Source organism: Mandrillus leucophaeus, unplaced genomic scaffold (assembly GCF_000951045.1).
Source record: "Mandrillus leucophaeus isolate KB7577 unplaced genomic scaffold, Mleu.le_1.0 Scaffold464, whole genome shotgun sequence".
NCBI lineage: Eukaryota > Metazoa > Chordata > Mammalia > Primates > Cercopithecidae > Mandrillus > Mandrillus leucophaeus.
In genome coordinates this window covers 1,380,809-1,394,940 of record NW_012104965.1, presented here as the reverse complement: position 1 = coordinate 1,394,940, position 14,132 = coordinate 1,380,809, and the positions used below count along the sequence as shown (strand labels likewise).

General features: G+C 38.1%; 1 protein-coding gene across 1 annotated transcript in view; it reads right to left on the bottom strand.

Annotated features, from left to right (window-relative positions):
* Window positions 1–831: 831 nt before the first annotated feature.
* Window positions 832–14,132, bottom strand: part of IL23R (interleukin 23 receptor) — a 98,757-nt gene continuing 85,456 nt past the window's right edge. Inside the window, exons 10-11 of the mRNA XM_011994982.1 lie at window positions 4,909–4,999; window positions 832–2,307 (exon numbers count right to left, since the gene is read on the bottom strand). Of these exons, the coding sequence (XP_011850372.1) occupies window positions 1,657–2,307; window positions 4,909–4,999 (742 nt within the window). The 3' untranslated portion in view covers window positions 832–1,656. The remainder of the gene's footprint in view (window positions 2,308–4,908; window positions 5,000–14,132) is intronic.

Genomic DNA, 14,132 nt, shown 5'->3' with positions numbered 1-14,132 from the left:
TATAGGCATGAATTTACATGCCCTGCTCTACTCTATTTTAAACTGTTCCAGTCATTCGAAAAAGTTGTCCTTGTCCATAAATATTAATCACAATAGTCTGCTGGGTAACATTTCTCAGCTTAAAATATGCATTTCACATTTTAAAGATCAACTACTTTTCCATATTGACCTCATTGGTAGACGGATTTAATCTCCCACCCCAGTCCTTATGGATTGTGGCCATAAGGAGCACTGCTTGGGAGGCTTCTGAGGCCACTTGTACAGCTCAGCAGAAAGGCCTGTTCTGATTGACTAGTGATATCTGCAGGAGACATGGGATATGGGGCAATGGAAGGTTCAGCAAGTATTTGCCGTCAAAACAGGTACTGAACAAATACCTGTTTTAACAATAATTTTCTAGCATATATCTGGTTTGTAACCAAAAAGTTACATCTTGCTGATCTTGCATCTGTTACCTCGCATAGATTCTACTATAGTGTAAATAATATCCCAACTATGCCACAGGAGAACAAGACCATCACTCTTGACTTAAATGAAGACAGCAACCCATGATTCCACACATCATTGTTTCACAGCTCTGTTACTCCCAAATCACACTAAGATCAAATCCCTGATACCTGAATGGAGAGTAGGGGAGAAAAATAATACAACAAACGACTAATTAACTTCTCTCCTGTTTCTATTCTTCACTTATTTTGTTATTTGGGGCTACATTTTTATCTACTCAAGAGAACTTTAAGTGATAAAATGAAAATTAAACTTGCCTCTCCCTTTGCAAGCAAACATTAGTTATTCTTGTTTTTGTTGTTGTTGTTGTTGTTTTTGTTTTGTTTTTGCTCTTGTCGCCCAGGCTGGAGTGCAGTGGCACAATCTCAGCTCAATGCAACCTCCGCCTTCCTGGTTCAAGCGATTCTCCTGCCTCAGTCTCCTGAGTAGCTGGGATTACAAGCACCTGCCACCATGCCCGGCTAATTTTTGTAATTTTAGTAGAGACAGGGTTTCAGCATGTTGGCCAGGTTGGACTCGAACTCCTGACCTCAGGTGATCCACCTGCCTTGGCTTCCCAAGGTGCTGGGATTACAGAAATGAGCCACCATGCCCGGCCTAATGACTCTATTTTAAAGGAAAATTTTCAGTATTTATTTTACTACCAGGTATTTTGCATTATTTACCCTTTCTGTATAAAATAGAGAGCTGTTTTGCATCTTTCAATGAGGGAAAAGAAAGAGGAAATAGTTGACACTTCATAAAAAATACAGGAGGCATCCAAATAATGCTGTTTTTGTGCCTGTATGTGTGACCATGAAGCATGTTCCACCTTCGGAATCTTAATTCTCTAATTTTAAGAAATGAGGCAGAAGAATGGCTAAAATTAAAAGGGCGTGGAGCTCCTGGAATTCTCACGCGGTAATGGTAGGAGCGCAGAATGTCACTACTCTGGAAACAAGATTGGTAGAACTGAAACATATGCTTATCATATGGCCCAGCAATCCCCTACCTAGGTATTTATCCAAAGGAATGAAAACATGTGTCCACATGAAAATATGTATGTGGATACATTTTTTCAAAAAGAGGTAGAATTCAATTTCTATTGCAGGGAAAACCCAAATTCAGATTGCAAGGCAGCTTTCTCATGTTGATTTTGACCACACAGCTCTACTTTTCCAAGAGTGAAATCCTTTTGAAGTGGCTTTCCAAAATATTTTGTGGAAAATAAGAATTAATAGATGGCAACTCCTCGTTCATGATCCCCAAACAGGAGACAAATTCATCAGGAAGCAGGGTCTGTTCTGGAATAGTTTCACTGGGTGAATCGTTTTCCAAAAGCATGGTGGTTTCCTCCTCTACTGAGTTTTGTATGTCAGGAGAACTGCATTCTCCTTGATTTAATATGAGGCTTAATTCTCCAAGAAATAGTGTGCTGCTTGGTGAATTCACGCTTGAAACAGAAAAAGCAAAATTAGGATGCTTTTGTGACCTGGGATTATTTCCTGAATCTAAGGAGTCAACTGGTGGTTTAAATGTTAAGGAAGTGATTTCATCATTATTGCTGAGATGGCTTCTCCCAGGCAGAAAATTTGAAATTTGGGGTTTATATCCAGTGTTGAGATCAGGAATATACACAACCGTAGTATTGTCAAATAGCGAGTTTTGCAGGTAGTCTCTTGTCTCCAGGGGTCCTGTATTCTCCTTCTTGTAGTCTGTAGGCTTGTGTTCTGGGATAAAGATTTCTTTGATCTCTGTAATCGTGGGATCAACATATAGGACCTGCTCACTGGAATTATTATTCATAAGTTCATTATTTTCCTAGAAAAGAAGACATTGTTTTATTTTACAAAAGACATTTAAAGGAACCAACTGGATAATTGAATGAGGACTGGAATTTTGCTTTCTTTCAACTTTGCTTTCTCCCTCCCTTTTCTCACATTGTTTATCTTCCCATATGATTTCCTCCTTTTGTCTTTTGTCATCCTGCTTGCTTCCAAATCTTTATTAAATTCTACATGAGAAGACTGGAGAAAAGGAATAGTAAAAATAATCCATTTCTTAAGCACATTTCTCAGTTTAAAAGTTTTAAAGAGAAAAGTTGAGTCTTACATATTAACTTATTACTTAATTTTAGGGCCTTTTAAAAATTGGTCTTCTGAGGCAAGAATATTAATATTAATATTTCTTGTTACAACAAAATATTTTGTTCCTTAAATAAAAAGGTTGGGGAGAATCCTACTTTGCTCACATACTGAGAATGAACATGTGACAAACGCCTGGTACTGAGGTTCTCAAGGTGTATAGTGGCTGGGAGCAGTGACTCAGGCCTGTAATCCCAGCACTTTGAGGTCAAGGCGGGCAGATCACTTGAGACCAGGAGTTTGAGACCAGCCTGGCCAACATGGTGAAACCCTATCTCTACTAAAAATACAAAAATTAGCCAGGCATGGTAGCGCAAGCCTATAATTCCAGCTACTCGGGAAGCTGAGGCAGGAGAATTGCTTGAGCCCAGGAGGCGGAGGTTACAGCGAGCTGAGATCATGCCACTGCACTCTAGCCTGGGTGACAGAGCAAGACTCTGTCTCAAAACAAAAAACAACAAATAAATAAATAAATAAATAAATAAATAAATAAATAAATAAATAAAGCTACTCACAGTTCAGACATGTTTGTGATGATCAGGAGGGTGGGTGAAGGTTTTTTAGCCTAATGACTTTTCTGGGCAATAAATGGACTTGAGGCCTTCCAACAGATGGCTGGCCTTCCTGGGCAAACTGTTACCCAACACAATTATAATATTATAGCTCCCTGTTATGGGCTGAATGTTTGTGTACTCTCTCCCCAGCCCCCCCATGTTGAAACCAACGTGATGTTATTTGAAAGTGGAGCCTTTGGCTGGTAATTAGGTCACTAGGATGGAGCCTTCATGAATGGGATTAGTGAAGAAGAGACAGAAGAGAAATGATTTCTCCCTCTGCCATGTGAGAAGTCAGCTGTCCACAAGAGAGCCCTCACTAGCAAGTGAATTGACTGGCTCCCTCATCATGGACTTCCCAGCCTCTAGCACCGTGACAAATAAATATTTGTTGTTTAAACCACCCAAGCAGACCAAGACACCATTCCTTAGTCTCTTGGGCAGAAAACAAAACCTTATCTGAGGGAAACCCTAAGGTTTGCCTCTAATTCCAGGAGCCCAGAATAGAAAGGGAATGTAGCAAAGAGGGAGTTCTTGAATAAAGAGACATAAAATGTCATTCCAATGTTCTTTGGGCCCAACCTCCTTAGGGAGCTTGCCAGGTCTTGGCAAGAACAGCACAATGGGTGTTGCTTCAACAAAAAGCTTGACGTGAGGAGTGGCTGGAGTAAAAGCTGGATGGTGAGTGGATCAGATCACAGAAGTTTTGTGTTACAGAACTCAGACTCTATTCCGTTGACCAGTTGTCTTTGAACTTTTAAGAAGTATTTTATTTTTAGCCTAGAAACCCTTTGTTCAGATGACATGAGGTTGAGGAAAGAGTTAGCTAATAGGCTCACCAGGGCTTGAAACAGAGTCATTTCTATTTGTTTTACAAATACCTCATCTTCTTACCCAACATGCTGTTCTAACCCCCAGGTGTCCCCCTGACTTTGAATTTCCTCTGTTTCTCCTGAGCAACTCCTCACCTTTCAGTGACTTCTCTCCACTCCCATCACATGTTTGGGCTCATTTCTATCATTGCACTCACATCACTGCATTGTGAGCCTTGGATGATGTGTCTGTCCCTTGGATTGGGTTTTGAGCCCCTTGACAGCCAAGCCCGAGGGCCAGGGGTTATCAGGAACACACATAGCTTTAGCTTGTTCCTTCCCTCCTTTATAATCAGTGAAGTCCCTGTACCCTCAGGGGCTTCCTGGTGTGTGGCCTTCTCTTCGCCAGAATGGAAACCTAGCCCACCCACGTGACACTATTGTTCACAGTTCTCTCATATTGCTTTTCTCAAATTCCACCGGGTTTAAAGAGTAAAATGATGTCCTTCTTGGGCTCCACCTGGCTCTCCATCTCATGTGAAACAGAAGCCCTTTGAGTCTTTGAGGCTCATTTCACTGAGCTTTTCTTCCCTACTCCCTTTGTTCCTGAAGACATCTACCAATTGCTTGGTCACCAGGTGACTCGTGCATGAGGCACACAATCTTCCACTTCACTTTTCTCTTTTGAACAGTTTTGTTTCTTTATTTCTTCCGCCTTCTTTCCCCAAACTCTGTTGTCTCATCTTTTATGTATGGTTTGAAACAGGTACAATTTTGTTTTTACATATGTCTATATAATTATGTTAATATGTGTGCACATTTATTTATTTGAATGGAAATTCTATCCTAATTATTAGACTGCACTCTTGGTCTCAATTGCCACTCAGTTTTTGTTGGATGATGTTAGGTTACCTGTAGCATTTTCACAACATTGCTGTTTTTCATATTAGGAATATCTTCATAAAGCCATTTTGGTATTAACAATAATATCCTTCTTTTAATCCTAAAAAACAAAAATGACACATTAGAAGAAGCAGGCAATCATATAGGAGATTAGGAAGTCAACTATAATAAAATGTATATTAAAAATCAAATTTCCTAGGTCGGGCACAGTGGCTTATGCCTATAATCCCAGCACTTTGGGAGGCTGAGGTGGGAGGATTGCTTGAGTCCAGGAGTTTGAGACCAGCCTGGGCAACATAGCCAGACCCTGTCTCTACAGAATATTAAAAAATTAGCTGGGTGTGGTGGTGTGTGCCTGTGGTCCCAGCTACTTGGGAGGCTGACGTGGAAAGATTGCTTGAGCCTGGGAGGTCAAGGCTGCAGTGAGCTGTGACCATGCCACTACACTCACTCTGGGCAACAGAGCGAGACCCTTACTCAAAGAAAAAATTAATTAAAAAAATCAAACTTCCTGATGCAGAAGCTAAAGTTTTCATCTCTTACTTAATGAAAATTAAGTGGGAAATTGTGTCATTATCTTTTCAGATTTTCCTCTCATCTCTATTGCTCTGCTTCTTTTAATGAGCAAAAACATTTCAAAACACTCACACTAGATTCAAGATAAGTGTGAGAACTACCCTAGCAGTGAAACTGTACACATATTAAATAGAGCAAACTATTATAACCAGAAGATACCCATGTGGGAAAGTCTGCAAAACTTAAGGGATATTTTGTAGAACTTTCCAAGGTGACCATAACTATCGAATATTTAAAAAGAGAATGTTATATAACAAAGCCCTAAAATTTAAGCTCTTCTAATTCTAGATTTTGTAATTATTTCAAATAGGGTAGTCATGATGGTGACAGCTCCAAACTTTCTTGATGTGGATGAAGAAGGAGGCTGGGGAACATGTCTTGCAGTTGTGTGGCATAGTGAGAACTGGTTTCTACCTAGACTGTATGCTTATTAAGGATGAGTGGGCTGGGGCTTTGGAAAGAAAAGGGAGAAGCCATAAACATCCCACTTCTTCCCCCAAGCTATCTATTAGCACTGCCACTGTGTTTAAAAACACTCTCTGCATTGACAGCACAAATTGGTTTGGGCAAAAATGTTGTACCAAGAACTTAGAAGAGACTAAACTGATCTCAGACAACTTTTTACATATTAACAATGGATCTGTTAGCAACAGATCAAACTTATTTGTTTACATAGGTTGTTTAAGGACCCGTACTAAATAACAACCAAAATGGCTGAGTGAACTTTGCTAGCCCAATTTGACCTTGGACTTCAGGGTAAAAATTATTTATTTACCCATCTTTATACAACGTTTTATGACTCCGTTTTTTTTGTTTTGTTTACTAATTCACATTCTCTTCTGTATTTAAAATTAGACCAAATTAGCAAATTCATGCTATTGGAGTAATTTTTTATACAGCACACTGATACAGTGAGAATATATATATTATATCATATATATTATATAATATATATTACAAAATCCTTCTAAAGCTCTTGTTACCCAACTCTAGCCATGCCAAGTGGCCAATATTTCTGGCTTCTGAACTTTACCTCCCAAGTGCTCAGAGAAAGGAAAATTCAAGACAATTCATGGAAGGGAAGAGAATCAACAAATGGTAAAGTTCATGCAGGTATCAAACCAGAAAGGACTCATTCCTTAACCCAGGACTATATAATATATAATATATTATAATATATAAGGAATATATAATATATTATAATATATAACATATAATATATAAGGAATATATATTATAATATATACATAATATATAAGGAATATATATTATAATATATACATAATATATAATAATATATGATATATTATATTATTATATATTATAATAATATGATATATAATATAATAAATATATATTATATATATATTTACCTACTTTTGATTTTATTATGTTTAAAATGTTTTGGGCTGGGCACGTTGGCTCACACCTGTAATCCCAACATTTTGGGAGGCCAAGGCAGGCAGATCACTTGTGGCCAGGTGTTCAAGAGCAGCCTAGCCAACATGGTGAAATCCCGTCTCTACCAAAAAACACAAAAATTAGTTGGGCATGGTGATGTGTGCCTGTATTCCCAGCTACTTGGGAGGCTGAGGCATGAGAATCACTTGAACACAGGAGGTGGAAGTTGCAGTGAGCCGAGATTGCACCACTGCACTCCAGCATGGATAATAGAGCGAGACTCTGTCTCAAAAAAAAAAAAAAGTAATAATAATAAATAAATAAATAAAATGTTTTGCTTTGTCTTGCTCACTTCTGTTTCTGAACTAAGGCTTTTATAGATAATGAATAGTTGTATTAAATAAAAGTATCTGTTCAAATGTAAAATAAATATATTGAAATTATCTCTTGTTTTATCTTTTTAAAAAGAGTACTTATTTAAATAATTAAATGAGCAAAGAATTGCCCTATTTCCTCCTTTGTTGTCACGAATTGAAAATTAGTTTTTAAGTTATTCTTAGTTATGAACTTAGTGTTACTTAAACTTTTACACTAGGACGTGTTTAAATAATAACACAAATATTGATTTTTTGGGGGTATTAATTTGAACATTAAAATATTTCAAGGGACTTTATAATCAAGTATATTTTAAAACAGCCTCAAATAAAATTCCATATTAGTTTGCCCTCCTCACAAGGGTATTAGGGATATGTTTATTAATGTGTAATTTAAATTTTGAAATATTAAGTTCTGAGTGAAAAACCTATCTAGATAAGAAATCATTAGTAGACTTTATTTAGAATAGCTCATTCAAAATATTTCTACTGCATTTGATTATAAATGTAAATGAAACAAAGATTATTCATGAAGCAAATGATGGCAAGAAGGAGAAACTCAGTGCCAATTTGGCAAAGAACATTCAAGTCAAAATTTGTGAGCAACTGGACATACTGGGGAACTGCCACACCAAACAACTCTAGTCGATCAGCAGCTTAGAAATACTCAATGCGGCCAGGTGCAGTGGCTCAAGCCTGTAATCCCAGCACTTTGGGAGGCTGAGACGGGTGGATCACGAGGTCAGGAGATCGAGACCATCCTGACTAACGCGGTGAAACCCCGTCTCTACTAAAAAAACAAAAAACTAGCCGGGCAAGGTGGCGGGCGCCTGTAGTCCCAGCTACTCGGGAGGCTGAGGCAGGAGAATGGCATAAACCCGGGAGGCGGAGCTTGCAGTGAGCTGAGATCCGGCCACTGCACTTCAGCCTGGGTGACAGAGGGAGACTCCATCTCACAAAAAAAAAAAAAAAAAAAAAAAAAGAAATACTCAATGCATCAGTAAAATTTAGAAATCTAAGTGTCTTGCTTTTCTCAAAGTCTCATTTTAAGTAACTAAGCATAAATCTTTATTAATACCATCACAGGAGGGAAAAAACTGAAGGGGGCCAAGAGTAAGGAATTTTCGGGCTGAATGCTAAAACACCAACACAATTGGTAAGGAATTGACAAATTTAAAAGTTGCCACACTTCTCTTCACACTGATTCAAGCTGATTTGTTTGGGTGGAATTCAAGTGTCAAAGCAAACTAAATATGGCCTGAGAAGGACTTCATACCTCTGTATTTGCATCCCTGTGGATGAACTATAACCTAGCTTAACAGGCAGACAAGAGCAAAAACCTGACTTAGGAGTATGTGCCTGTAACAATAACTGAGTCTTGGCCAATCCCAGTGGACCATACTTCAACCACTTATAGCCTGCTAAGTGTTCAAACTGTGTTCAAATAAGACAAATGCCAACCTGTAACCAACCAGCTGTTTCTGTACATCACTGCCAATTTCTGTATGTCACTTCTCTCTCTCTCTCTTTTTTTTTTTTTTTGTCTACAAATTTGTTCTGACCACAAGGCATTGCTAGAGTCTGTCTGAATCTGCTGTGATTCTGGGGCTGCCCAATTTGCAAATTGTTCATTGTGCAATTAAACTCCTTTAAACTGGTGAAGTTTTTCTTTTACTAGATGGTGTCAGAAGTGGGATATGAATTAGACCTTCTAATGACTCCCAGGAGCACTGAGGGAACAAGCAAGGAACCTGTTGGGCCTACTTGTGTCCTTTGATCTCTCAGAGTAGCTGAGGATCATGGTAAGTTCTCTCTTGAATTTCAGAGCTCCACAGATTTGTGTTTTGAACTCTCCAAGTTTCTTTGAGCAAATTTCTGTTCCAAACTGGGTTCAGAAGTCACAACAGAAACTGAACTGGGTCCAGGATGGGATTTGATCAGTAATTAACTGGATTGGATCCAGTTAGAGGCCTCTTAGATTTGACTAGGTCAGAAAAAAACTGGTAGTAAATGGTACTATTGCAGGGGTTGTAAAATTTGGCATTTGGAAATTCACAGGGATTTTTGTTTTCTACACCTTTGTTTCATTTTTCTTGCACATTTAGGTAGGAAAAGTCATTGGCTAAGTTTATCAAGGGAACCTGAAAGCAAAGCCAATATTTTAGGTAAAAATGAGATCTTTAATTTCTGAAAAGCAGAGTTCTTTCCGGTTTATACATTAGGTTTGGGAGGCAGCATAGTCTTACAGAAATCACAAAATCTTACTAAAGATAGCTTACAATGGACCATTCCAAACGAACAACAACACACTGAAGTAGATTAAAAAAAAAAACAACAAAAAACTGGATGAGGTCTCCATCTTGTTTTACATCCTTGGGAGCTTGACTTTGTAGCCACATGGTGGTACTTTCTCTTGGTCTCTGCCTTCAAGGGAACAGGAATTTCAGGATTCATGTCACAGTTAGCTCTAAAAATTATGTTGAGTAGTTAAAAGCCTTTGCAAGTTCAAAATTAACTACTCTGGAGTCCTTCTGGGAAGCACAATGGAGACTGCCCAGTACTGTAGCTCAGTAGCAAAAGTTTTTTACTTTCACAGTGGTGGCCTGGGTTCGATTCCTGGGTTAAGGAATGAGTCCTTTCTGATTTGATACCTGCATGAACTTTACCATTTGTTGATTCTCTTCCCTTCCATGAATTGTCTTGAATTTTCCTTTCTCTGAGCACCTGGGAGGTAAAGTTCAAAAGCCAGAAATATTGGCCACTTGGCATGGCTAAAGTTGGGTAACAAGAACTTTAAAAGGATTTTTTAAAGAGCACTATATTTAAGAGTCAGCTTAATTAAAAGTGGATAGTCAAGCTATAGGTATATTTAAAAGGCCTTTATGTCTTTTCTTTTCTTTTTTTGAGACAGAGTCTCGCTCTGTTGCCCAGGTTGGAGTGCAGAGGCACAATCTCGGCTCACTGCAAGCTCCACCTCCTGGGTTCATGCCATTCTCCTGCCTCAGCCTCCCAAGTAGCTGGGACTACAGGTGCCCACCACCATGCCCAGCTAATTTTTTGTATTTTTAGTAGAGATGGGGTTTCACCGTGTTAGCCAGGATGGTCTTGATCTGCTGACCTTGTGATCCACCCGCCTTGGCCTCCCAAAGTGCTGGGATTACAGGTGTGAGCCATGGCGCCTGGCTGCCTTTATATCTTTCTTTTTGTGGATCTTGTTTTGCTGAAAAAGGTTTTTTCTTCTCAGTTGACTGAATTATTTTTCTCCATTTTGTCTTGTCACTCTTAAGGCACACATGAGAGGCCCTAAGATAGCTTCTGATAGCCTAGGACTCCTTGGAAAAAATAAAGAAGGTGCAACTGACCCTGTTTTGGAAAAAAAAAAACCTTCTGTTTTCCTCATGGAACCCCAAGTATTAAAAGCAAATAGATCTCTCTCAAAATCCGTTTTGACTTCCAGCTGTGCCTGCTTATTAGACCCCAGAAACTGCATGTTTTCCTAGCCATTTCTTGACGGGCTCCACTCCAAGTTCAGTAATCCAATGAAGAAACTGGCAAATGAAAAATCCTACAACTACTGGATCTTGTTCTCTGTGTAGTTGTATACATGTTGTGTGTATGATGTTTGTATAAGAGCTCTAAGTAATTGGCTTAAAGAAAAATAAGTGCTTAGATAAAACATTTTGGAAGAAAAAATAAAAACTGTAATGTCTTAGTTCATGTAACTTTAGTAATATTTGGGAAATAAAAACAGCTTTAAAGATTATTGGTAAAATAAAGGCATTTTGTCTAAATTAGACAGGTCAGATATTAGGTTGATTAATGCTTTAAGGTCAAAAACTGCTTTGACTTTTGAAAATTGTTCAATTTACCTACCTTGGAGACATTAGATTCTCAACAAGGCCTGGGGATATGTGGAATTAGCCATGCTCCCCTAGCTATGCAAAATAGGTTATAAAGAAAATAGATTTTATATAAGAAAGGATATTGTATGGTAAATTCTTGTCCTAAAGTAAAATAACTGGTTGCTTAAAAAGAGAGATGATTAGGACAATTCACAAAGTCTAAGCATGTCACAGATGGTCTGTATAAATCATGAAAGGATACATGAAAGGAAATTTATGCACCCAAATTAAAACTTGCTAACAGTTACCATTACAACATGTAGTCACGACTACTGAAAATAGATTTACATGCAAGGTGTGTAAGGAAACTAAAATGCATTTTTACTAGAAGGTTATAAGGTGCAGGAATGTAAATTTTTGTCTAGAGGGTGAAAAGATTGTTTTAAATTAAAATAAAGCTAAAGGTTTGAATACATTGTGGAAGGTTTGTGAAAAGTTAATCTTATAAAAAGAAATTCTGTGCAGACATTGGCTAAAGATAAATGAGTATTGTTAAGTTTTTCTGTAAATTAAAATTGAAATAAAAGCACAACAAGTTTTTCTTAGAGCACTGATCTGCTTTTTGACAAAAATGTGTAAAGGGTTATAAAATGTTTATAAGAATCTCACCTCATGGTCAAAACTGGTTAATCATAATATCAAGTGTTTTAAACTTTTAATGTATTTTATAGACTTCCCAAAATGAAATTTCAGCTTCAAAATTATCTTTCTAATCCCGTATTTTGGGTGCTACAGAGGGCCCTTGAAGCATCCAAAGGAGAGGTAAACAGAATTATCTGATATGTTTAGTTACATGGGATTGTCAAAATAAAAACAATGTTTAATCTTCTTCAGGTTATATTTTAATGAATAACATTAATATATGTTCCAAAATTGTATAGGATTTCTAAAATTCTAGTGTCTCAATATATCCTTTCAATCATAGTTAAGGTTATTATGTTAAGTTATCATAGATCACAGAGATAACCATATTTCCTTGTGAACTGTGTTTTTAACTATCACTATTTAAAGTCATTACATTAAGTTAATTACTTAATGCTAATGCAATTTCTGAAAGCTTCACAAACACGCAAAATCCTAGAATATGGTATCTTTTAGAAAGTTTATGAAAGGATAAAAAGGACCCTAAAAAGCACTCTTGAATACAGGTTTCTAATAACTTTAAATTCATATCATTTAGACTGGGTAAGAATCCCTAAAACTTTAATAAAAAGACTAACTGGTTTATAAAACTGCTAACTGAAGTAGAACAAAAATTAATTAAATACCATGAAAATACTCTGCCAGATTTTCATGCTAAACCAGCATGAAAAATCAGCATGCTAGAGAGCTAGCAAGATGGCTGAATAGGAACAGGTCCTGTCTGCAGCTCTCAGAGAGATCGACGAAGAAGGCAGTGATTTCTGCATTTCCAACTGAGGTACTAAGTTAATCTCATGGGGATTGGTTGGATAGTGGGTGCAGTTATGGAGAGTGAGCCTAAGAAAGGTGGGGTGTCACCTCACCTGGGAAGCACAAAGGGTCGGGGGATTTCCCTTTCCTAGTCAAAGGAAGCTATGAGAGACTGTACTGGGAGGAATGGTACACTCTAGCCCAGATACTGCACTTTTTCCACAGTCTTCACAACCAGCAGATCAGGAGATTCCTTCTGGTGTCTGACTCAGTGAGTCCCACCCCCATGGAGCCCAGCAAGCTAATATCCACTGGCTTGATTGGGAGAAACTAGCACAAAAAAGCTGAAATTTCCAAAAACCAGAATGCCTCTTCCCCTTCAAAGGATCACAACTCCTCGCCAGCAAGGGAACAAAACTGGATGGAGAATGAGTTTGATGAATTGACAGAAGTAGGCTTCAGAAAGTGGGTAATAACAAACTCTTCTGAGCTAAAGCAGCATGTTCTAACCCAATGCAAGAAAGCTAAGAACCTTGAAGAAAAGACAAATTGCTAGCTAGAATAACCAATGTAGAGAAGAACATAAATAACCTGATGGAGCTGAAAAACACAGCACAAGAACTTTGTGAAGCATACACAAGTATCAATAGCCGAGTCAATCAAGCAGAAGAAAGAATATCAGAGATTAAAGATCAACTCAATGAAATAAAGCAAGAAGACAAGATCAGAGAAAAAAGAATGAAAAGAAACAAACAAAACCTCCAAGAAATATGGGACTATGTGAAAAGACCAAATCTACATTTGAATGGTGTATCTGAAAGTGACAAGGAAAATGGAACCCAGTTGGAAAACACATTTCAGGATATTATCCAGGAGAACTTCCCCAACCTAGTAAGACAGGCCAACATTCAAATTCAGGAAACACAGAGAACACCACAAAGACATTCCTCGAGAACAGGAACCCCAAGACACAAATCATCAGATTCACCAAGGTTGAAATGAAGGAAAAAATGTTAAGGGCAGCCAGAGGAAAAGGTCTGGTTACCCACAAAGGGAAGCGCATCAGACTAACAGTGGATTTCTCAGCAGAAACACTATAAACCAGAAGAGAGTGGAGGCCAATATTCAACATTGTTAAAGAAAAGAATTTTCAACCCGGTATTTCATATACAGCCAAACTAAGCTTCATAAGCGAAGGAGAAATAAAATCCTTTCCACACAAGCATATGCTGAGAGATTTTGTCACCACCAGGTCTGCCTTACAAGAGCTCCTGAAGGAAGCACTAAACATGGAAAGGAAAACCAGTACCAGCCACTGCAAAAACATACCAAATTGTAAAGACCATTGATGGTATGAAGAAACTGCATCAACTAACGGGCAAAATAACCAGCTAACATCATAATGACAGGATCAAATTCATATATAACAATATTAACCTTAAAAGTAAATGGGCTAGGCCGGGTGTGGTGGCTCATGTCTGTAATCCCAGCACTTTGGGAGGCCTAGGCAGGCAGATCACCTGAGGTCAGGAGTTTGCAACCAGCCTGACCAACATGGAGAAACTCCATCTCTACTGAAAATACAAAA